Source organism: Mercenaria mercenaria, chromosome 15 (assembly GCF_021730395.1).
Source record: "Mercenaria mercenaria strain notata chromosome 15, MADL_Memer_1, whole genome shotgun sequence".
NCBI classification, from domain to species: Eukaryota; Metazoa; Mollusca; class Bivalvia; order Venerida; family Veneridae; genus Mercenaria; species Mercenaria mercenaria.
In genome coordinates this window covers 15,120,974-15,147,355 of record NC_069375.1, presented here as the reverse complement: position 1 = coordinate 15,147,355, position 26,382 = coordinate 15,120,974, and the positions used below count along the sequence as shown (strand labels likewise).

The window sequence follows — 26,382 nt, the reverse complement described above, 5'->3', positions numbered from 1 at the left end:
ACGGACGATGTAGTGGTTGGCACTGAAATTTATCTCATGCAGTCACACTGTATGTAAACATTCAAAATGGCGCATGAAGAAAATTTGTGACGTAAAAATGACAGTGAATGACATGATCACATGATTTCTAGTAATAAATGTGATTAAGTATCAATTAAGGGTGGGGGGTCGATAATAGAAGAGGGTCGATATTAGACTCCTTTGCTCTATTATTTCGATTCTAACACGTTATCAAGGACTTTAAAGTACACCTTGTCGGCATGCATTAAATACGCATCTGAACGACAAACAGTGATTTATTCAAGAGCAAATCACTAAATGAGATATATTATTTCGATTCTAACACGTTATCAAGGACTTTAAAGTACACCTTGTCGGCATGCATTAAATATTTGCCCGTTTTCAGTCGGGTTCTTTTCCAGCGCGCCGTTACGCCGCTTGACGCTATGACGTAATAGTTGTGACGTCAGAACAGTGAATTGTTGTTTAATAAATCACTGTCTCCAGCCTTCTTTGTTTAATAGGAAAATGAATTGGATCGTGTTAGAATAATTGTTTTTCACAGTATTCGTCAAAGATGTGAATATTGTTTCATATATAGGAAGTTTTAATAAATCCATTACTTTTGATTAGCCTACCTCCCTTTACGATTCAGACAGTATAAGTTCATGTGCAGCAATGAATTCATTAAATTCAGACAACCTAAACTGGGAACCCATTTTTTTCGACATGTGTCATGATTTGGTAAATAGAGGATATTACACGAGTGTCTTTTCATACTGAATTTATTAAACTCGTTGAATAAAATAATAAAATGCGAGGCTCTGCCGAGCATTTTGTCAGTTCAAGTTATTCAACAAGTTAATAAATTCAATGTGAAAAGTCACAAATGTAATATTCTTTTTATCACATGTTAGCCTTTCCTGTCGAAACATCAAAAAGTTCTACTTTATTTTATGCTAACTAATGAAATACTGTATTCTATCAGGTAAATATTTTTATATCTCACCACTCACACTGTGAAAATATGAAATCTATATTTTCACACTGTGAGAGATATAGCTGCGCCCCCTCACACATTCATACGTCCCATGTCAAAAAGAAGCCATTAGTCCGATTTTAACCGAAATCTAAATTTGCCGCATTTTGTATAATCATATACATCATACGCCAAAATGGATTAATTTCGTTAATCATTTCAAGTTCGAATGAAAACCAACATTTTGCAAAATTTCAAGTCAGAAATGGGTCACAATTCTTCAAAAATTGGTGGACTGTAACTAAAATATTAAACGTGGCCTTATTCTATGATGTACTTTAAATGAATTCACTCCATTCAGCCTTACAAAACTTATCGAACGAACATTGACTTTGAATAGTAAAAGAGCCATAACTCCTTCAAAAGTTATTGAATTGTAACCGAAATTAACCTCTTAATCGTGTACTTGTCTTACAAAATAACTTTAATTAATGCATCTTTTCAACAGTTATCGAACGGACGATTTGCTGAAATTAAACAGGGACAGATGGTCACAAAAGGAAAAGTTTTGTGCAGTGATTTCGAAATTAGTCTCGTATGTTCTGAAAATACAATTTTAATGTGTTTTCTTTTCTTTTTCATTGCGAATTTGGATATCTCATTACAATGAATTTCTTTGTCAATCCAGTCAAAGGTTGATTGAAATCAGGTTACACGGACTATAGTTCGAAGTAATCATTGACAAACGACGGACCGGAGATGGGCATCCAGCAGAATGAAAGTTTAAGATCTCCAAGTGAACGCACACAAACACCAACTGCAACTAAGTGTTACTTAGTGGACTGAGAAGAATGAATGGTCAACGCTAAATTTTGGGGACGGGGACAAATGTTAAGACCTCTTTCCAATTGTGCGGCAGGGCTCAAAGCCAGACAGATTGAAATCAAACGTTCCTTTAATTGAATATTTTTGTTTTACATTTTGTTTCGCAAATTCCCTTTTATATCGCGATTTTTATTGCCTCAGTAGTATGAACCTAAACACGACTGGGAAAGTAGAATTTTCATCATTTATTGAAAGATTAAATGTTTTGGGGTGTCACGTAGGGTTGCCCTTGTCCGTCCATCTGTCCGTCCGACTTTGTGTCGTTCATATCTAAAATTGATCCAGTGTCATCAAACCTAACAGGATCGTTATTCAGCATGGGAAATTGTGCACCAGGGGTTTTAATTTCGATCTCACACAAATAGACCAGACATAGTAAAAATTTACAATAAACGGGCCTAAATTTGTGTGGTATGTATCTCAAAAAGAATTTAACCCAGGATTGTAAAATATTTTTATTGGAATATTATTCAGCATTTGAAGTTGTGAAGCTGTGGTTTTGTTAGAGATTTTACTCAGCCAGACCAGAGTTATTCCCTTGACTTAGACAAATATAATCATAAAAAGGCATAAAAGTCGTGCAGAATATTATCTCAAAAAGTATCTAACCTAGGGTTACGGAACACCATATGAATATAATTAAGCATGACTTTTTTGTGAAGATATGCAACTGGACTTTTGTTCCGGATTTGTGTCAGTCAGACCTGAGTGATGGCCCTTGGTTGTCAAAAATATGCATAAATGGGAAACAAGTTTGTGTTGCCAGTATCTCAAAAAGTGTTTCACTCAATAGTCATAAAACAATAAGCGATAATGATGTAACATGTGAAGTTGTGCACGTGTTCTGTTTGGGATTCCACTCAACTAGACCGGAGTTATGGTCGTTGACTTAGTGAAAATTACACACAAGTGCTTAAAAGTTTGTGTTGCATTTATGTTAAGAAGTATGTCACCTTCAGTCATGAAACCCTGTAGGAATATTATCAAGCATGTGAATTTATTTCATTTTGCAATACCATCATGGCCCTAGACTTAGTCAAAAATAAAAGTTTGTGTCCAATGTGTCTCAAAATGTACTTGACTTAGAATCATAAAACATAAAAACATAAGATGATTGTTATACAGCATGTGAAGCTGTGTGTTTTCCTTGGGATTTCAATCAGCTTAGCCAGAGTTATGGTCCGTGGAAATACACACTAAGTTCTTAAACGTTTGTGTTTCAAACATCTTAAAATATTTCACTCGTACTCCCGATACCAGGTACCGTCACAGGTGAGGGGGCACCTGTGTCCCATGAACACACGTCTAGTTTAACTATTACTCTTACATGAAACGTCTTTGCCTTGAACGATTTTCAAGTTGAAATGATCAGCTTTATTATATACCTATATAAATTCTGTAAAAAATCGGCTTGTATTTCACAATTAAATACGAACAGACAGACAAAAATTCCGTATTGTACCTTTTAAATTCCGTATTGTACCTTCCGTATTGTATGCTGCCGGACTATTTTCATTAATATGCATGACCCGATACATTTTTATAAGTAGCGCACATAAAAACTTCACTAAGTTCCATTTAATATCGATAAACATTGAAGATTTCGTTCAAGAACAAAACAAGAATCAAAATGGTCAAGGTATATAATAAAAGGGTCCTTATAACAGTAGCTAGATCTGGGACTTTGTATTCGGCTCTCATGGATTTTGCAAGGTCGGATCACACTCGGCGCTTACGCGCCTCGTGAGATCCGATCTGGCAAAATTCACTCGAGCCAAATACTGCATCCCAGATCAAGCGCGTGTTTTAATAACCCTATTGTATTTTGTTAAATCTTTTTATTACAAAATCTAAGATAACTATCCGTTTCAAGCATGCTAGTATTCCATCAAACTATTGAATATCAATACTGTAAAACACGTCCCTTCTCTTAAGGTATGGCATAGTAGAGTGCTCAAGACCGACGACTTCGAATCACTTGTGGGTTGAAGCCATGTCTGGATCGTTGTACGAGTAAGCCATCCATCCGACTTGAGAAGGGCTTATGGTTCTACCCAGGTGTCCATTTGTGCCATAAGCAACATCCGGGTGAACATCTCGGTTCCTCAACTATTTAACAGCTTGAAACTTCCAATCTAAACATGCAAACAGGCAAAATTGGCAAAATTACAGAACAAATAAGCCAGCTACAAAAAACAAAACGTATATATTTAATAGTGTAAATTGTAAAAGACCGAAATACTGCAACTGTTCATACAATTTAAACTGCTTAAATAGAAGCTGAATGTAATAAACATCTTCGAACACCGCTTTGTAATAGGAAAGGAGGCACTTTTTTTTGGTAAGATACCTTACCCCTCCCCTCTCCCATTTTTCCATAAATACAAAAGTGAAACCACAAACTTGAGCAGGGAATAGGTGTATCGGTGTCACACACGTCTTCATTTCATGAATATCGTGTGTCGTGCAAGAGGAAACTGAAATTGTTCTGAGGGCGGAGTGTTATGCTGGGGAGCAAGTTTAGGAGCGCCTATTTTTGTCCACACCAGAAAATATGTCATGTTTAACTCCAAATATAATGTACGAAGTTTTATTTAGAGTCCCTTTAAAATGTGGAAGTAGTTCGCACAACAAACTTGAGGGAAAAAAACGTCTCGGAGCATCTCATCTTTGTCAATTACCGAATAAATGTTTGTCATGCGTATCTACGCTTCGTAGTGATCAGGTCTATGAAGTATTACTGGAAATGATTTTAAAATGTGTAAGTAGTTCGCTTCGTCGTTATTGCTTAGATGGTCCTGAGCATCCAACTTCGCAGTTCTCCTAAAGACCCTGAGAAACTAGCATGTTCTCGCCCAGCCCGCTGCTTGAAGGCATGTATTCGCATCTGCAAGTCACTTTATGCAATAATTTCAAGGTCGATGTTACATTTTTACTTAAAACAACCGAAATTTTGTTTTTCCACTTTCACGTACTTTCCAAAGTTCAGAAATGCATTTCCTCTTACTTAATAATTGGACCATATCTAGTTCGAAACTAACCGCTGAAACCTCGGATATGCCTTTCTGACGACAATGCAAACAGAAGTGTTTTTTTTATATCAATCCGGGCTAGCTTTGTTTCAGCAAGTTTGTCATATTCGCACCAGCATGTGTATCGTTTTCGGTCCATTACATATGAAGGTACAGAAATTCCTGTTTATGGGACTAAAATGAATGACTGTTTTTATTGTCACTATTTCATTCCTGCAATTAAAGGGGCGTTTCCATGGGGTCACGTTCCATGACTTCCTCGTATGAGGGAGGCGGATCTTCATATCTATGTGTGTACCCAGAACCTCGAACAACCGAGTTGTGAACGTCCGAGTTAATTGTCTCGTCTGCATATTCGCCTGATCTATATCTGGTGTCTGTGGAATCCAAAGCGAATGGGGGTGCGGTAGGCTCGGCTCTATGTTGAGCTGTACCGTGACTGTTATTTTCAGTAAAATGTAAACTGGGTATTACAGTAAACCCTGGAGTTTGATCAATGTTGGATAGCTGGTGTATGCGTCGTTCTCTGATATCAGCAACAGGATCGTTGCCGACAGCATAATCCGTTGATGACAAATATGACAAATCTGACAAAACCCGACAGTTGCAACAACATATAACAAATATAGCTGTTATTACAATCAATAAGATGCTTGTTAAAATCACCGTCAAGATAGCGAGTGCAAACTGTGACTCTTTATTCTTCCAACATCCTGCAAAAGAAAAATGTGAAACCTGAATATATTCTGTGTACAAAAATAACGTAGACTTTGGCTTTAGCTACAATGTATCCAAATGACGTAGACTAACAAATACGCCTCCACTCTATGCAATCCTTCTACTAACTTTACAGCAAATTCACCGTAAATAAGACCACCCTGTTAAACGTTATGTTTGCCAGAAAAAAAGTCACTTACATGAATCTGGCGCATGGTAATTATATTTGAGCCGCGCCATGAGAAAACCAACATAGTGTGTTTGCGACTAGCATGGGTCCAAATCAGCCTGCGCATCCGCGCAGTCTGGTCAGGATCCATGCTGTTCGCTTTCAAACCCTTTAGCAATTAGAGAAACCGTTAGCGAACAACATGGATCCAGACCAGCCTAGGCATCCCTAATCAGAATGCGCGGGTGCGCAGGCTGGTCTGGATCCATGCTGGTCGCAAATGCACTATGTTGGTTTTCTCATGGCGCGGCTCATTTCAACGACGTCGTGATCTCAGGTGAAGTTTTGAATAACTTCGCATTAAAATTTATGATTGAAAAAAAAGTTTTTATTAGGTTTGATAAACAAAATCTTAGTCATGAATATGCTTTTGTTATGTCGAAAATACTGTAAACGATCATTACACTTATGACAAATAGCCCAGACATATATGTATACATAAGCAATAAAATAAGATTAATGTAAATTTTCGGTCTTTATCTAAAGCGTCACTGATTGACGTTAACGTAGAGTCACTGACTGTATCTTCTCGTTATCGTCTGTACAAGTTGAATACCATGGAACAGAATACCAAACATTTCTGTTTCATTAATTTATAAATTTACAAAAACTCTTTACTTAGTTTAATAACAAACCAATTCTTCATGTGGTCGTGACAGAGTATGACGCATTCTGGCGTAATTTCTAGTAAACTAGTGGACTATTTGAGAAATCATTAGCAGCGAAATTCATAGGCGTAGCCTTAGTAATAGAAACGTTTTTTTTTAAAGTTTTTATTAGGTTTGATAAACAAAATCTTAGTCATGAATATGCTTTTGTTATGTCGAAAATACTGTAAACGATCATTACACTTATGACAAATAGCCTAGACATATATGTATACATAAGCAATAAAATAAGATTAATGTAAATTTTCGGTCTTTATCTAAAACTTCACTGATTGACGTTAACGTAGAGTCACTGACTGTATCTTCTCGTTATCGTCTGTACAAGTTGAATACCATGGAACAGAATACCAAACATTTCTGTTTCATTAATTTATAAATTTACAAAAACTCTTTACTTAGTTTAATAACAAACCAATTCTTCATGTGGTCGTGACAGAGTATGACGCATTCTGGCGTAATTTCTAGTAAACTAGTGGACTATTTGAGAAATCATTAGCAGCGAAATTCATAGGCGTAGCCTTAGTAATAGAAACATTTCATGCACTTCACCTATCAGCGAAGATATTACGAAAAGAGCTGCATTAACGATGAAAAATAACACTTTACTCGAGGTAAACTGCCTTAATTATTATCCCCCGCCGATGAAATCGGGAGGGGGGTATTGAAATGGCGTTGTCCGTCCGTCAGTCCGTCCGTCCGCAGCCATTTCTCAGTAACTACTTGGTAGAATTTCATGAAACTTGAAATAAACATGAACCAACATACTGCGATGATGCCCGTCAAGTTTTTTTTTTGATTGGCCAATTTCCCTCAGAGTTATTTGGTCAATTTCCCTCAGAGTTATTGCCCTTGATTTAATGAAAAATGTCCGTCCGCAGCCATTTCTCAGTAACTAGCAGGTAGAATTTCATCAAACTTGAAACAGACATGAACCAAGATACTGCGATGATGCCCTTCAAGTTTTTTTCGATTGGTCAATTTCTCTTAGAGTCATTGCCCTTGATTTAATGAAAAATGCACAAAAATGTTCGTCCGCAGCCATTTCTCAGTTATTAGCAGGTAGAATTTCATCAAACTTGAAATAAATATGAACCAACATACTTTGATGATGCCCGTCATTTTCTTTTTTTATTGGTCAATTTTCCATATAGTTATTGCCCTTTAATTGTTTAAAAATCCAAAGATCTGTACATAACAAACCAACCAATTGGAAGAATTTCATTAAACTTCTTTCATTCTTTTCCATGAACATTTATTATAAACATGTGAAGTTGTGTACCTATACCTGGTTGCCACCTTACCTTGGTCACACCCCCTCCCCCCCCCCCCCCCCCCCCCCCCCAACCCACCCAATTTTTTTTTTCATTTTTGATTTTCCATCAATATTTATAATCAACATGTAAACTTTTTGTATCCTCCCCCCTCCCTCACGCCCCCCCACCCCCCCAATAAATATTCATTTTCTGTTAATTTGATTTTGACTAATGAAATTATTTGCTTCTTGGTAACATTCTTAACTTTTTGCTGGATACATTTTTTTGCCGTTCCTCACCACTGACCCTTTCGGCCGGCGGGGGATACCAATTTATCGAATTTGCTTGTTATTATCTATATTCAACGCGTTTAACACGTATGCCTCCGAGTACAGGTAAAGACAGCGGAGAAGTTTACATTGCCATAGCGGTCCGGGTTCGATTCCAACGCGGGCATTTTCGCATTTTCAATAGAGTTTAGAAACAAAAACTCATATTCTAATGATCATTATTACGAAACTTCAAATTAAAAGAAAGATCATATTTTGCCAAAATCTTGCGGTCAGTGCCTTTAAGATCCTTGTTGAATTAGTGTTAAAGTTGCTATCATATCGGTACAAATGTTATTTTATTGTTTTACACCAATTTTCCTGAATGTATTCAATGTTACTAGACACACAAAGAATCTGCCATTCAATCTGAAGAAATATTGTCTATAACATTTCCAGCTGTAACAGCAAGGGTGATGCTACTAGATTTTTATAGAAGACGATAGGATATTTTACTGGTCTCCCAATTATATCTAGTTTATCATTAATGACTCATATTTGTTGTTATGGTTACCTGTTTCCTTTGAACGATGATGACATCCTAGCAATGCTCCTATTCCATTTACAGCAAGTCCAAATATTATACCCAGCATGGCAAACAGTCCCCAAAAGCACAAAGACATAATCTGAAAAATTGATGTTAATGTACATAATATTAAAACCAGAAAGAAATTTTATAGAGGCAAAATACGGAATCCTGTTTATATAAAGAAAATTGTTTTGGGATGAAGCGGTAACATATGTGCGTCCCCTTTCGGAGAGCAAAACAAATGTAATCCAGTTGCTCGATACAAGAAAATACACTCATATTACTTTTACTTTTATTGGTTTGATAAGTGTCATGTTCTGAATGACACCTCAGACGCTTGTAGAAATAAAGAATGAAATCCTACCGATACAAAAATGAAACCGCAACCTCTATAAGTCGTTCTAGGTTAAGACCACGAAACTTACACAACAGTCATATGAGCTTTTCCTATACTTCTTATATCGCCAAGATTGGAGTAACATACACATAGGACAAATTGAGAGCAGACAGGCCTGAAAACAATAAAGACGATTTTACAGTGTAAATGGCAACATGGTCCAGTATTTCCAAATACAATACACTTTCAATACTGAAACATACGAGACTGTTAAGGTTTGCATAAACACTGTGAAAAAGCTGCATGAAGGCTTTAAGTCGCTCAGCTAACTTTAGTAGCTTTTTATAATCGGTTCTTCAACACATTTTACAAAATACTGCACGAAAAGAGGTTTGATTTTCATTTCAATTCCTGTGATTTATTTTGTAGTGTAGTTAAATATGCATATGTATATAATTTTATTAAGATAAAATATTTTTAATAGCAGTACTCATTATAGAACAATTGAAACAGATATAGGGATATTATAATTGATTCTGTATAATTTCCGTCCAAAGCGAAATGAAGCTCACAAATGTTTCAATATTTGAAAATGGCTCACCACGATACCGGCAATTATACCACCTCCTGCATTGTACGGAAATTTACTGCCCGAGTATACGACGGCAATTATACCGACTAATAACGAAGCAAGCCCGACAAATAAGACCACTACTGAAAGTTTACACATACGCCTCAATACCGTCTCCCTCCTATCTGCATCAAGATCTGTAACGTATAAAAGACTGCTTATACATAGGCCTAAAAGTCACTAAAATCCAGAATGGATGTAGTGGCCCAGTGGTAACACTGTCTGACTACGAAACCAGGGGTCGTGAGTTCGAGCCCCCGCTACTTAGCAGTCGCCCAAATAGATAACGAGCTGCGAGTAAGAATGTAGTTGCCCATGTAAATAACTGATTGCGAGTTAAACTTTAGTCAACCATAAAGGCAACCAGCACTTGGCGAGTAAGAATTTAGCCGCCTATATGCGCAACCAGTGGCGAGTAAGAATGCAACTGCACATATGGGCAACCAGTGGCGAGTAAGAATTTAGTCGCCCATATGGGCAACCACCGGCGAGTAAGAATGCAACTGCCCATATGAGCAACCAGTGGCGAGGAAGAATTTGGTCGCCTATATGGGCAACCTGTTGCAAGGAAGAATGCAATCATCCATATGGGCAACCAGTGGCGGGTAAGAATTTAGCCGCCTATATGGGCAACCTGTTGCGAGGAAGAATGCAACCATCCATATGGGCAACCAGTGGCAAGTAAGAATGCAACCGCCCATATGGGCAACCAGGAGCGAGTAAGAATTCAGTCGCCTATATGGGCAACTAGTGGCGAGTAAGAATGCAACTGCCCGAATTTAGTCACCTATATGGGCAACCAGTTGCGAGAAAGAATGCAACCACCCATATGGGCGATTGCATTCTTAGTCGCCATCTGTCACCCTATAAAAACTGAAATTCTTACAAGCCATCGGTTACATATACGGGCTAACGCATTCTTTCCGCCATCGGCTACCCAAAACAGCAATTTCATTCTTACACGCCACTGGTTAACGATACGGGCGACTGCATGAATTATTTCTTGACAAGGGTTATCCTTATGTGCCTGAAAATTGCATTCTTATTCGCCACCGGTTAGCTATATGGGCGACTGGATTCGACCACCTACCGGTTACATATATGGGCGACTCAATTCTTACTCGCCATCGGTTACATATTTGTGCGACTACACTTTTAGTCGCCACCGGTAGCCCGTACAGGTAACCGGTGGCGAGTAAGAAAGCAGTTGCCTTTATGGGTTATCGACGGCAAGTAAGAATGTAGACACCCGGCCCATATGGGTAACCGGTAGCGTGTAAGAATACAACGTACGACATTGACTTTAAACCTCAATACCGTCTCATTACGGCAACATGTTTGCCATTTGAAATATGGAGTTTAAGAGCGAATCCTGGTTAAGGATAGGGGCGCAGTTCCTAGGGGTCCGAGACCATTTCCCACGGAGAAAGTTTTGCCAAGTATACCTCAGATGATGTAAACAGGCCATAACTGACTTAGTCTGAGCATGAAATTCGACAAAGTGTCATCACTTAATTTGAAACTTTCCTAAAAAGAAATTTGACAAGTCTGACAGCTGATGTCTCAATTTTAGGCTAACAAAAATGTATGCTCGTACGATTTTTTGCGTCTATACCCTGGACACACCCTTGGAGTTGATATCATAAGTATCTGTGTATGTATAGTTTTGTTGATTTAAAAAAATCCGAGTCAAAAATCAAATAAACCTATATGAATAGTCATCTCTCTGGTCTGGTTTGCGCCTACTATGGCTTGATAGCTTCTCTTTATCTCTCATATAGCCCTCTACGTATTTTCATCCAGCTGTGTCAGAGGTTTGGATCTCTGTGAAATACAAAAAACGAGTATCATGACTGTGGACAAGAGAAAATATATTCCAAATGTTTATGTCCGTTCATTCTTATGGATCTTTGCACGTTTCCATTTCATTTGCCATTCTTTTCAAGTGTGTACGCTTGCACTTTATAATTTTTATACATTTTAATTACATCTTTTATTTTTCATATATTGTATATATAAAAGGTCCGTCACATAGGCAGAGCCAGATCTCTACCAAAAATGGTTATTGATAAAATTAAAAAAAATCATATAGGGCCTAATTTAAACTTGATTCAGTAGGCAGGTTATAGCTTTGAAAACAATTTATGTTGATCACTGGCTAATCAGTCACTAAACAGGAACGTTTATTTGTGTTGAATCTAGGCCTAAAAACATGTTTTGATTTACATCTACAATTGCTAAACTTTCGGCTAGACAAGTTTCGAACCCAGTAGACAGTTGACCACTGTGAAAGGCACTCAAAACACAGTAATATATGTCCCATGTATATAACGAAAGTAGAAGGTTTATCCTCCGGATAGTTTGCTAAACTGCGGCGTAGTGTTTTACATTGTTTATTGCTGCCCGATATTCACTGTCCAAAAGCCCAGAAGTAGATGTCCAGAAGCCCAGAGGTATTTAGCTACTGTAGAAAATCTAAAAAAGACATCTTACCTGTCCAAAATATGTCTGAATTTGAAATGAACTGTTTATTAATTCAGGTAGGCTATCCATAGTGAGCTGTCCTCTATTGATTAATGCAATCGCCGGGAGAAAATTGACAGTCCATTTAGGTCCACAGGATGTACATGTATGAAGTAAAGTGTAATAAAACCGAAGCTCTGAACCAAGGCAAACAATATAACACTAACCTCTAGGTATATTCCGTTCACGTTCCTCGGTATCCGTGTCATTTAATTGTGTAAACAGGTAAACACTGCCATTATGATTATGATGATTATTAAATGTGACCTTCGTGTATTTTGAAAGAGGTTCCTGGCTGTTTTGAAATAACCATGAGAGAAATACACATTAACACAAGAGATGCGTTTCTTAATTCTATTTCCTGATTCCCATTCCATACACTTGATTTCTGTATTCCTGTTTAAATAAAGCTGGTTAAGTTAATATTGATCATACTTGTTTGATAAGATAACACGTAAGGGTCGTTAAGTATAAACAAGAGGGCCATAATGGCCCTATATCGCTCACCTGTTATCATTGCACTTAAGGACAAGAAGGTCAAGAAATCATAATCAAGATCAATCAAAAGAATCATGAGAAAATATAGTTGAAATTTTATTAAAGGTACAGATATGTCAAAATACACCTAAAAATTGGAGGTACCATCCATGTTGTACCACAGAAAAGTGGTCTCGGTTTTCCCTACGGCTAATAATAAAAAAAACTAAATAGGCTATTTATAGTAACATAAAAGGGAAGTAATTCAAAATAAATATTGTAAGTGAACAAAAGAAGGATCTGCAAAATAAAAACAAGAGCACTGCAATGCAACGCAAATGCAGAGCAATATACACACAAAACAAAGTCATATGACCTTTGACTCCTAAACGTGACCTTGACCTTGAAGTGAGCCATCCGAAACATGCGCTCTGCACATCGTTTCGATGAGGTGAACATTTGTGTCAGGTTTCTTTGAAATCCTTCATGGGGTTCAAGAGTTACAGAGCGGAAGGGAAATTGCTAACCAACAGACAGACAGACAGACACCGAGGCGGTAACATAATACATCCCTTCGGGCATATAAAAAGGAATCGAGATCTTATGGTGATACAAGTTGTGTGCAAGTTTGGTTAAAATCAAATCAGAAATGAAGCTGCTATTGTGTAGACAAGGTCAAAATAGCTAATTCTGGCCCTTTCAGGGGCCGTAACTCTGCAACCCATAAGGGTATCTGGCCAGTGCAAGAAAGGAACCAAGATCTTGTGGTGATATAAGTTGTGTGCAAGTTTGGTTAAAATAAAATCATAAATGAAGCTGCTATTGTGCAGACAATGTCAAAATAGCTAATTTTGACCGTTTCAGGGGCCATAACTCTGAAACCCATTATGGGATCTGGCCGGTTCAAGAAGGGAACTGAGATCTTATGGTGACACAAGTTTTATGCAAGTTTGATTAAATTCAAATCATAAATGAAGCTGCTATTGTGCAGACAAGGTCAAAATAGCTAATTCTGGCCCTTTCAGGGGCCATCACTCTGGAACCCATAACAGAATCTGGCCAGTTCAAGAAAAGAACCAAGATCTTGTGGTGATACAAGTTGTGTGCAAGCTTAGTAAAAATCAAATCATAAATAAAGCTGCTATTGTGCAGACAAGGCCAAAATAGCTAATTTTGGCCATTTCAGGGGCCATAACTCTAAAACCCATGATGGGATCTGGCCAGTTCAAGAATGGAACCAAGATCTTATGGTGATACAAGTTGTGTGCAAGTTTAGTAAAAATCAAATCATAAATGAAGCTGCTATTGTACAGACAAGGTCAAAATAGCTAATTTTGGCCCTTTCAGGGGCCATAACTCTGGAACCCATAATGGGATCTGGCCAGTTCAAGAAAGGAACCAAGATCTTACGGTGATACAAGTTGTGTGCAAGTTTGGTTAAAATAAAATCATAAATGAAACCACTATCTTGCAGACAAGAAATTGTGGACGGACCACGGACGGACGACGGACGGACGGACGGACGACGGACGAAGGGCGATCACAAAAGCTCATCCTGTCACTATGTGACAGGTGAGCTAAAAACAATGTACTGTGGATCTTGAATTCTAACACAGACCTAATCCATATACTTCCGTAATTGTTGCAAACAAATATCTCTTTTAACTAATAAAACGAAAGCTTCAATTAAACATTCTGCACTTTTAACCATGAAATATTATTATTCAGAAAAGAAATCTAGATGCAAATGGGGGCGGGGTGAGAGGGGGTGGGGGGCATTAATTGTTTTGGCACGAACGATGCTTTGCCGAATTGTCACCAAAGCCGGATATTCAAATTAGTGGTCAATTATGTGTTTTGCATACCGTATTTTACAAAGTGCGAAACGAAATAGGTCCCTCGGTAGGACTTTAAATCAAAGTGCGGGAAATTCACGTGTTTTTGCGTAACGTTGTTTTTCTGTATTTTATAACTTTTTCGAAAAAGAGAAACACAGAGCAACTTTCAAAATACTTTATAGTTTACATCGAATTTTACAGGCCTAATCAATACATGAGATGGGTATTTGCCATTAACACGCTAGTCATCTGGCCTGGGGATTTTGTCGACAAGGCAAGTACTAAAATTGTGGCACTCTTTTTCATGTTTATACACTTCTTAAAAGAATTCAGTCGTATCATTTGAGATAGCTCAGACACGTGAGACACAAAACTGTTGACCTTTATGCATTAATTTCATTGTTGATAACATTTCTCAACTAAATGGGTGCGACTTCAAATTATCGCAACTCCGTCAATGATATAAATTGTTATAAGTCTTTGTCTTTAGAAATGCTCAGTTTTCAAGGAAAGTTAAATTACACAGATACTCGTTTGGAGGTGGGCCCATTATCAGAGGCTATGCCTACAAGCCAAATTTAGCAATTTAGCTTCACCAACATTAGATAAGTTAGACGAAGGTGAAATACATGCACATGCTTGCTAGCGATGTTGTTTTTGTTTGATTTAGACAAAGAGCTATAAAAATAAATATACTTTTTTGGTTTAGAGTAACACCGACACAATTTAGGTCACATGGACTATTTGGGGGTTTGGTGGTGGAGGAAGACCACAGGGGCTCCTCGGGGAATTGGTTTAGGCATGGACGGGCTCCTGGTTGACCAAAGCCAGCTGGATGGCTTCCTCATTTGAAGAATTCAACAACCCAAGCGAGGGTTCGACCCGGCAGGTAATTCCGAGCCATTGAAGCCAAACTAGGCACAAAATTAATACAGGTCTACAACCCTTGCAAGTTACTAGTATGCATGTTTATCTAATCGTCGTTTTAAAATGTCACGATGAATATTTGTCATACAACCCATACCCATCTCAAAAGATTACAGATAACCCGGACCAGTAGTATACAGCTTTGTCCATACTGTACAATCTTATTGAAATTCTGGATATGCTAACCCCTTTTGCATGTGCCTACACGATAAGAATTGACAAATAGAACATGAATTTCAATGAAAATGAAGAGAGAAAAACCTTTCATTTGGAAAATTATTTTATTTTTTTTCAAGTATTTTTGTATACAAACATTTGTTTTATCAAAAACATAAACGTATAAGTTCAAAGTAACAGAACCAAATTATGATACCTTTTTAAATGTCAATATCACAGATTTTTGGTTTATCACTGAGAGCACAGAAATTAGGAGTTATAGTCGACATTTGTGTCATTAGGCAGTCAGTACCAGGTACGCTATAAAGATAATCTAAGGTTTAATTAGTAACAAATCAGCTTGCTTTTGAAACAATGGTAAGTGCAACACAATTCTGGGTAATTCATGTTCTGTAAGTGGTACATGTGGTTTGAGTACATCACAATTTGGATAATCTATGTTCTTTGATGGCCAATACAACATTCAGCAAGTAGACATTTTCAGCACACCCAAAGACCTATCTGGTGACAAACAGCACTAGGCAGTGTGAGTATCACAGTAATGCATAAAATCAATCATCAACAACACTGTGTATATAGTAACATAAACAAACTGTAATATGAAGCATAAATAAATGAATTTCTGAAAACAATGAGAAATAGGAGTAAATATGACTAAGAAGACAATCAGCTGGACAGACAGGCAGACAGACTGGCAGGGAGCTGACAGAGGCAGAAAGACTGGCAGAGAGCTGACAGAGGCAGACAGACTGGCAGACAGCTGACAGAGGCAGACAGACTGGCAGACAGCTGACAGAGGCAGACAGACTGGCAGAGAGCTGACAGAGGCAGACAGACTGGCAGACAGCTGACAGAATACCATCAAATGAATGTCAAGATGTTGGCCCTTTCTTAAAATGTTTACAGTGAACAAAAGATAAAACTAGCACAATTTAAAGGACATTTTATAGTAATGCTGAAAGTGAAATATAACAAAACTGAATATTTTCATAAACAGTCTGCATTCAATCAAGTTTATATACAGCTGACTTCATTTTTATGTGACAACTTTTCTTAGGAGAAATTTCTTAAAGTGCATCTCCATGAAACTGAAACACTTTCATTTTTTTAACCTTTTCTATTTATATGTTACATTGTACCTTGATTTGAATTAAAAACTTACAAAAATGACAAAAATGAAATCCAACAGTATGGTTAAACAAGAGCTGTCTGTTGACAGCGCGCTTGACTATTCGAAGCACTGATAGAAGTATAGGGTCAAAATATTACCTCAGATTTTCAGACAAAGGAAAAGGAACAGATATGACAAACAATGTATCTGCATTTGTGAATTTTGATAAGTTTTGCACTATAATGCAATGTGTGACCATGTTGGTAAGCAAGTATTCAAAGCATCAAAGCCATATATCAAACAGTTGATAGACAAAACATCAAATGGTATGCAAAACCTAACTAATTTCTATGTCCAGAAAAGGGCCATAACCGAGCTCAAGTCCTTGTCCTAGGTAAATAGACTATGAAGGTAAACAAGTGGTTCAAAGTTTCAAAGCCATATTACAAACAGTTAGGCATGATACAGATTGGTACGAAAAACTTCACTGATTTACAAGTCCAAAAAAGGGTCATAATTTAGCCAAAACAGTTGACAGATTTATGTACTCTTGCCTACAGATGGAAATCATGGTGATAAAGAAGTGTTAAAAGTTTCAAAGTCACATGTCAAATAGCTTTGACAAAACGTTTGTTTGTTTGTTTTGGGTTTAACGTCGTTTTTCAACAGTATTTCAGTCATGTAACGGCGGGCAGTTAACCTAATCAGTGTTCCTGGATTCTGTACCAGTACAAACCTGTTCTCCACAAGTTTGACAAAAAGTTGACTTGTATGAAAACTAAACCAATTTCCAAGTCCAAAAAGGGCCATAATTCAGCCAAAATAGTTGATAGAGTTATGTACTCTTGCCTACTGATAGAGACTGTTATAATAATAAACAAGTGATAAAAGTTTTAAAGCCATAATGTCAAACACTTTACACAAAATGTGAACTGGTACAAAAAACTTAACCAAGATTTCTAAGTTAAAAGGGGCCATAATTCAGCCAAAATCCTTGATAGGGTTATGTACTCTTGCCTACAAGTGGACATGGTGATGGTAGAAGTGTTGAAAGTTTCAAAGCTTTGTCTCAAAAGACTTTGTCAAAAAATGGACTGGTATAAAAAAAACTTAACCAAGGTGTGACGCCGGTCCCGACACCGACACCAACACCGTGGTGAGTAGGATAGCTCTACTTATTCTTCGAATAGTCGAGCTAATTTGTTTTTCTAGCAGTAAAATGCAGATATGGTAAGGCTTAGAGGATGACAACTATAAAATATCAGATCATAAAATAAGTCATCCCGATAAGCCAAATGAGCAAGGCTATATGTGAAAAAGATCACAATTTTTGCTAGTCCAACAATGCAATCCAAGGAAATATTGAGATAATTTTTTCATATGGGCAAAATCCCCACTCGCGTCAAACATTCGAAAGACCAAAATAGTGGAAGCAATTTCCGATGAAATTTTCATCGCTGCCAACACATTACATGCTACAGGTTTAAATGCAGACTATGTTACGAATGGCCATAAATTCAATTAAAACTTACATGTATCGAAAGGGAATTCAATTCCTTATTGATTTATGTAAAAATTATCAAATAATATACAAAATTACAAATTTTCTGGTGATTTAAGGTTCATGTAAAGTGTTTGAGACTGTCCCTCGAGTGAATTTTTGTTTCATGTTTTGAGACCTCATAGGCCTTTGTTTTTCATACATTGTATACTAAACTGTTCAGAAAGAGTAGACGTGTCATTCAAGAGAGGTTGTTTTGTTCGGTACAATAATATTTCTCTTATATGACATGTACTTTGCTTGTCCACATTCTGTTTTGTAAAAATTATCAAACTTCTTTTTCAAAAATATTTTGACATTAGGTCTTTATTTATTGTGTGCCTAACATATTTCTCCAGGTACTCCCAGTGTTAAAATTGCTACAATACATCTACATTTCAAAAAGTTGCCAAAATTGCAAAACGGAAGTGAAAGTAGCTGTCAAAATAAAAAAATACTCCCTATATTTCAGAAAATATGTAAGTTAACTGTATTTCAATACTAGGAGTACCTAGATAAATATGTTACAGACACAAACAAAACGTATTTAATGAAAAAAATACTTTTGAAAAAAAGTTTGATATTTTCTACAAAATAGAACCATGAAGGTCGAAGTACCTGTAATTTTAGACAAAATACTTATTCTCAAAGAAGCTTACCTTTGTATAATGTATTCCCTACTTCCTCTAAACAATTCAGTGTATTTATAATAAATAGAAATGGTCTTCGAAGAATGAATTTCCAAAATCAAAATTCACCTGAGGGGTGGTCTCCAAACATTTTACATGAACCTTAAAGCTGTTTGTACTGTACACGATTAACTTTACCATGTCTACACGCCAATATGCTCAAGCAATAAAACTAATAACTTTACATGACTGTGTACTGTAATTTATCCTCTATTATTTTGGTCCTTCAAAGTTTTGACATTTAGACTGTCCCGTCACAAATATAAAACAATCTGAACGTCGAATTATTTTGACTAAATTTTTGCAAATACCGAGGTCTTCTCAACAAAATAAGCTGGCCTAAGCCCCGTCACAACTTTGGCTATAATAACCCTGGACAAACATATATTTATCATTTTCACAGTCGAAATTCTTTGGGACGAAATACACGGTACGAAAATATTTGTTAAAAGTGTACGGCTTTTCAGAGAGTTGTATTTCATATCTTCACACCTTTTACGATCGAATAAGGTGTCCTTTCTAAATGTTAACGATATATGATATATAAGAATTAAACTAAAGTCTTTAAAACAGAAATTATTATGAAATAAATGTCCTACTCTGGGGCGATGACAAGTGTCAGACTCCATTTTCATTACACGGCGTTTCCCGGCTTCGTCGCGAATTACACAGACCTTACAAGCTGAGAACCAGTTTACGTCTTAGCTTCCTTTTCCGCTAAACCACCAAAATGGTATGTGAAAAATAGCAATACTGTAAGAAATCTAGAAATATCCAGCGTTAACACTTGGGAATCTCCTAAATTATTCAATCACCAGTTGCCTTAATATTTTACTGTGGTAAAAAAAAACTCTGGGTGTTTATCAAAAGATGTATTTACCTTATTTTAGGTGTTAAAAGATGGTCTTGTACTAATCAGTAGAATTTTACATGGCATATACTTACGTTAGTGCCTAATCTAGGGTAATATGAATTGAGGCAAGGCATTAAAGATTTAGAGCTCTCGTTAAAAATTCCAGTTTGTTTATCAGAAGTTTGTGAAAGGCCAAAACTAGAAATTCTCGAAACTGGTTTCAAGTTTTATGATGCTCCAGTTTGTCTAAGTGTCATGTAAAGACTACCCCTCGGGTAAATTTTCATTTTGGAAATTATACCTGACAGACCCGTAATATTCATAGCATATATATAAGGAATTGTTCAGAAGAAGCAGAAATAGAGCCGGGTGGTGGTGTTTTTTTTTTTTTTTTTTTTTTGCTAAAATAACTTGGCCCCATTCACTCCCACTGGCACTAGAACCGCAAATTTAGCTTTGAGTGGCCTATTTTCATAAATATGTGCATTATTATTCAATTTATAAAGAAATATAAAAGAAATGGTGCCTTCTTATATATTACTCCCACCCTCTGTTCTTATTATTAAAACATGGTAATGAACGGAATCCGACATCGCTCCGTTTCGCCGGTCATAACTTTCCATAGAAATAAGCTATCCCTGATACTCATGTACTGATCGGAAGGGCTTACATTAATTTAACAATGACAACAAGAAATCTCCACCAGAGAACGCTATTTTTGCAGAAATCAAGCGAATTTTATCGCTTTCGGAATTATTTACACCTCGATAACCCATCAACTTCCGCTTTAACCCAGTGCGAGCGATCTCATTGGACGAACAAAAATAGTCAAATGGCGCGATATTTGAATGTAAAAAATCCAAACAAACCAGAACAGTATATTTTTCTGTATAACTTCTTCTGGAAAAAGTCATGAATGAGAAAATACCCAGAACGATTTGTCCAACAGAAATAGTATAGCGGTATCCTGCTTTTTCGAATAAAATAAGATATTTCTTCAATTTGATTTGCCATGGTATTAAGATGTAATTGATTGGGCAAATACAATTGAAAAATTATCTTATTTATTCATAAAAGCAGGATACCGCTGTACTATTCCTTTTGGACAAATCGTTTTGGATATTTTCTCATTCATGACTTTTTCCAGAAGGAGTTATACAGAAAAATATTCTGTTCTGGTTTGTTTGGATTTTTTACATTCAAATATCGCGCCATTTGACTATTTTTGTTCGTCCAATGAGATCGCTCGCACCGGGTAAAAGCGGAAGTTGATGGGTTATCGAGGTGTAAATAATTCCGAAAGCGATAAAATTCGCTTGATTTCTGCAAAAATAGCGTTCTTTGGTGGGGATTTCTTGTTGTCATTGTTAAATAAATGTAAGACCTTCCGATCAGTACATGAGTATCAGCGATAGCTTATTTCTATGGAAAGTTATGACCGGCGAAACGGAGCGATGTCGAATTCCGTTCATTACCATGTTTTAATATAAGAACAGAGGGTGGGACGTAATATATAAGAAGGCACCATTTCTTTTATATTTCTTTATAAATTGAAAAATAATGCACATATTTATGAAAATAGGCCACTCAAAGCTAAATTTGCGGTTCTAGTGCCAGTGTTCACTCCTTTGTAAAGTATGTTTTTTTGCCTACCCACCTCACCAGAGATTACTTTGAGTGAAATTGATGTCCGATGCAGCACCAGAATTTACCAGCGATGGGTTTTATCAATACATAATATTATCACGAAGGCGCTTTCTGCATTCATTTTAGTTTCATAGTCGAGCGTCTCACTGATTTCTTTAACAGGTCTAGGAAAGTGGAGTATTTACAGATTATCTGTAAATTTACAGATAATCTATAGATCTGTAAATTTACAGATTGTGTGTATGAAAACTGATGAAATTACATTTATCCTCAAAACAGCAGCTTGGAATTAATTGGTTTATTTACAGCATGCATAAATTAAGGTCATTTGTGGGTTTCAGCCATTTTTGTTGACTTTGAGTTTTTGGCATTTTAAGAAAAATCAAAGTCAACAGAAATGACTGAAAGTTACAATTGACCTTTATTTATACATACCTTAAGTAAATCAATTAATTTCAAGCTGCGATTTTGTGTCTAAATATAATTTTAGCAGTTTTCAAACACTTGATCTGTAAATTTACAGATTGAAAAATCTGTAAATTTATAGATTATCTGTAAATTTACAGATAATCTGTAAATACTCCACTTTCCTAGACCTGTTTAAGGCAGTGGCTACGATTACGGTACCGTAATCCTAGCCTCCGGTTCTAGGATTACGGAAGTTCCGTATTCCTAGACAACCCTATGAGGATAGGCTAGGATTACTGGAGTATTTTAAGAAGCATAAAGTATATGTTAGAACACGCATAAATGATGTTGTTAACCAACTTATTTCACTTAATTTTTCAAGCCTGCCTTATTATTTTGTGTTTTCTATCTGCCGTTTTGGATTAGTATGATCTTAATGGCGGCGTGCGGAAATATATTAGAAATGTGAGTGTCAACGTTAGATTTAAAAAAATTCTATACTTTGAATTTTATGATTTAAAACCATATAGTATGTCAGAGGTCGCGAAAGCCGTCGGACATTTCCGGTAAATTTTGATCCGGTCCGGCATGATATATCAAGTTCACAAGACCGAGTGTCCGATAAAAATTGCAGGTCAATATGATAAAATAAGAAGAAAGTCCACAATTTCGCGAAATTTCGACTTTCATCATTAAATTGTAAAATGGAATCCCGAGAAATTGATGTCAGACTATATTTTAGTAAGCGCTTGTTTCATTGGTACTTAAAATAGAAACAGTGGAAACCCCTCACGACGTCACGACAATTCTAAGAACGCGCGTTATCATTGGATGCGTACTAATCGTGGATGGTACTCGATTTATGTACGCGGGAACCAGACGGGAATTTCCAGAAATTCCGAGGTCATCTTTCTCTATATGTCAACATCAACGTGCCTCGGTGCAAACAATAGACTTGTGGGGTAAAAAACAGCGATGATATAGCAAATGAATATGAATAAAATCTGTAAAATTACTTAAAGATCCTTTGGAAGCAAAGAATGCAACCAAGAAGAGTAACAACTGACTCGTTTTGACTGAGTCTGTTCGCGAGAGGTAATGAAATGTGCAACATCTCTCACGCCCCCTAGCAACGGTTAAGCGGGACTCTAGATCTATTACACATATGTTGAATGGACTCCATGGTCCCAAAGGACCAGAAAATATAACAACACTGAATCCAAGTACAGGGAGACTTTTTACAGCCTGAAAACTTAATGTCTGAAATCTGTTTCAATTAATAAGTGGAAATAAACTTAAAGGATGTAATTTGTGTAATGCTGTCTATATAGACTATATATAAATACCAGTTTTAAAGATCAGATATCAAATTTATTAAAAAGAATTCGGTCTGGTAAAATATTATCCGGTCCTGTAAAAAAATCATGTTTACCAGACCGAGTGTCCTGTGAATTTTCAGGGTCTTTCGTGAACACTGGTATGTTATTAAAGACCATTTGTGGTAACTTGATGAAACAAATGCAGGTATATACGAAACATGGATAATTCTTTATTTCCGCCCACCGCCATTAAGATTATACTAACCCAAAATGGCCGATCGATAGCACGAAATATTTAGTGAAATTAAGTGAAATGAGTAAGTTTACAATGTCATTTATGCATGTCCTAACATAGATTTGATGCCTCTTAAATACTATCGTAAACCTAGCTAATTCTCATAGGGTTGTCTAGGAATACGGAACTCCCATAATCCTAGAACCAGAGGCTAGGATTACGGTACCGTAATCGTAGCCACTGCCTTTCTTTAAAATGTCGCACAACGCAAAGTCCTACCTGAAAAACTTGAAGATAAATAGCTAAAGGTTCTAAGAATATTGACATTTTATTAAAGCAGAGCCTATTATTTCAAAGGTATTTCCACATCTATGTGGTGCATAATTGTTTTTGACGCGACATCTCTCAGACTGCAAATCAAACTTGTGAAATAGAGAACATGAATTTTCCGTTGGCAAAGATTTAACGGCTTTCTTTTTTTTTTAGCTCACCTGAGCACGAAGTGCTGAAAGGTGAGCTTTAGTGATCACCCTGTGTCCGGCGTCCGTCGTCCGTCCGTCCGTCGTCAACAATTTGACTGTTAACACTCTAGAGGTCACATTTTTGACCCAATCTTAATGAAACTTGGTCAGAATGTTACCCTAAATAAAATCTTGGACGAGTTCGATATTGGGTCATCTGGGATCAAAAACTAGGTCATCAGGTCAAATTAAAGGAAAAGCTTGTTAACACTCTAGAGGTCACATTTTTGGCCCAATCTTAATGAAACTTGGTCAGAATGTTACCCTCAATAAAATCTTGGATGAGTTCGATATTAAGTCATCTGGGGTCAAAAACTAGGTCATCAGGTCAAATCAAAGGAAAAGCTTGTTAACACTCTAGAGGTCACAATTTTGGCCCAATCTTAATGAAACTTGGTCAGGATGTTACCCTCAATAAAATCTTGGACGAGTTCGATATTGGGTCATCTGGGGTCAAAAACTAGGTCACCAGGTCAAATCAAAGAAAAAGCTTGTTAACACTATAGAGGTCACATTTTTGGCCCAATCTTAATGAAACTTGGTCAGAATGTTACCCTTAATAAAATCTTGGACGAGTTCGATATTTGGTTATCTGGGATCATAAACTAGGTCACCAGGTCAAATCAAAGGAAAAGCTTGTTAACACTGTTGAAGCCGCATTTATGACTGTATCTTCATGAAACTTGGTCAGATTGTTAATATTGATGATCTTAAGGTCCAGTTTGAATCTGGGTCATGTAGGATAAAAAACTAGGTCACCAAGCCAAATCAAATGAAAAGCTAGTTTACACTAGAGGCCACATTTATGACCATACCTTAATGAAACTTGGTCAAATCTTGATGATCTATAGCTCAAGTTCAAATCTGGGTTAGGTGGGGTCAAAAACTAGGTCACTAGGTCATATCAAAGGAAAAGCTTGTTAACACTCTAGAGGCCACATTTATGACTATATCTTCATGAAACTTAGTCAGAATGTTAAACTTGATGATCTTTAGGGCAATTTTGAATCTGGGTCATGTCGGGTCAAAAACTAGGTCACCGGGTCAAATCAAAGGAAAAGCTAATTAACACTGTAGAGGCCACGTTTATGACCATATCTTAATGAAACTTGGTCAGAATGTTAATCTTGATAATCTTTAGGTCAAGTTTAAATCTGGGTCAGATGGAGTCAAAAACTAGGTCACTAGGTCATATCAAAGGAAAAGCTTGTTAACACTCTAGAGGCCACATTTTTGACTATATCTTCATGAAACTTAGTCAGAATGTTAAACTTGATGGTCTTTAGGTCAAGTTCGAATCTGGGTCATGTCGGGTCAAAAACTAGGTCACGGGGGTCAAATAAAAGGAATAGTTAGTTAACACTTTAGAGGCCACATTTATGACCATATCTTAATGAAACTTGGTCAGAATGTTAATCTTGATGATCTATAGGTCAAGTTTAAATCCGGGTCAGGTGTGTTAAAAAACTAGGTCACTAGGTCAAATCAAAGGAAAAGCTTGTTAAGACTCTAGAGGCCAGATTTATGACTGTATCTTCATGAAACTTAATCAGAATGTTAATCTTGATGATCTTTAGGTCAAGTTCGAATCTGGGTCATGTGGGGGCAAAAACTAGGTCACCGGGTCAAATCAAAGGAAAAGCTAGTTAAACCCCCAACTGCCATATAAAAGCCACAAGATGGTGCCGGGGCAGGTTTTTATATAAATTATGCATGTTTCACATCAGAGAGCCCTTTTTCAAAATTTTAAATAAACCACTGAATAAAAAGTTATGAAAAATTGCATAAATACACATTGAAATATTCTTTATCAATTGGTGTTTTTATTTTTTAAAACAAAAAATGTTGAAGTATAGTTTCAAAAAATTATTTAAACCTAACTGCCAAAAATTTGAATTTGCCGGGAGGAGCTAATGAGGTCATGAACTCTAGAGGAACAGAGAATGTAAACAATTCCCACGTGGTTAATTTTATCAACAAACCTGATCGTCAGAAGGCTTCGTATCAATGGAATTAACACCTAGCTAGAGTGCATTGCAAAACTTCTCCAGAAAGTAATTTTGAATTTTTAAACCAAATAGAATATCATAGTCATTTCTACAGTTATATTTTTATATGTCATATCATAAAAATGTTTTAAAGAAATAGGGAACTACTAATTACAGACATACAGTGATAAATATAATTTCAAATAGCTTATCATTTTTATTAGTCCTTATCACAGCTGCAGCACTTGCTAATTTGTGTTTATTGTTCTGCATCCCAGACTTAAAGTTTATTATTTCTACATTTATTGCTAGGTTATCTCCATTAATGGACCAGCCAACAATGACAGAATTTTAGTTAAATGAATGTTTGATTTTGAGTTTCATTGTTAAATTTACATAAACAAGATTAAAAATCAGGAATGCTAGTCTTGACTCAATTTTTCATAGGATTGATACTGATATGGATGCACAATATGGATAATAATAGTTTTTTACCATCAAAACATGCAAACTAGTTCAAATTTCTTCTTCAACTGACCA

The 26,382-nt window shown here is 36.5% G+C and overlaps 3 protein-coding genes across 5 annotated transcripts in view; all 3 read right to left on the bottom strand.

The window, feature by feature from the left end:
- The window catches only part of LOC123547304 (vacuolar protein sorting-associated protein 52 homolog), a 182,694-nt gene extending 163,149 nt beyond the window's left edge, over positions 1-19,545 (bottom strand). The window contains exon 1 of the mRNA XM_053524614.1: positions 19,471-19,545. Within this exon, the coding sequence (XP_053380589.1) occupies positions 19,471-19,506 (36 nt within the window). The 5' untranslated portion in view covers positions 19,507-19,545. The remainder of the gene's footprint in view (positions 1-19,470) is intronic.
- Positions 1-26,382, bottom strand: part of LOC123543606 (uncharacterized) — a 172,709-nt gene that overhangs the window by 63,282 nt on the left and 83,045 nt on the right. The gene's annotated exons all lie outside the window — the stretch shown is intronic.
- On the bottom strand, positions 363-12,556 carry LOC123560099 (uncharacterized). 3 transcript variants are annotated; one of them, XM_053524616.1, is made up of 6 exons: positions 12,280-12,555; positions 11,296-11,413; positions 9,560-9,726; positions 9,047-9,133; positions 8,607-8,718; positions 363-5,609 (listed from the first exon to the last, which is right to left on the bottom strand). In XM_053524616.1, exons 2-6 carry the CDS (start codon positions 11,309-11,311, stop codon positions 5,116-5,118), a joined length of 876 nt encoding a protein of 291 aa, XP_053380591.1. In that variant the 5' UTR covers positions 11,312-11,413; positions 12,280-12,555; the 3' UTR covers positions 363-5,115. The 3 variants fall into 3 exon arrangements, with proteins under 3 accessions (XP_053380591.1, XP_053380592.1, XP_053380594.1); XM_053524617.1 differs by lacking the exon at positions 12,280-12,555 and adding an exon at positions 12,083-12,266; XM_053524619.1 differs by lacking the exon at positions 11,296-11,413 and having other exon boundaries at positions 12,280-12,556.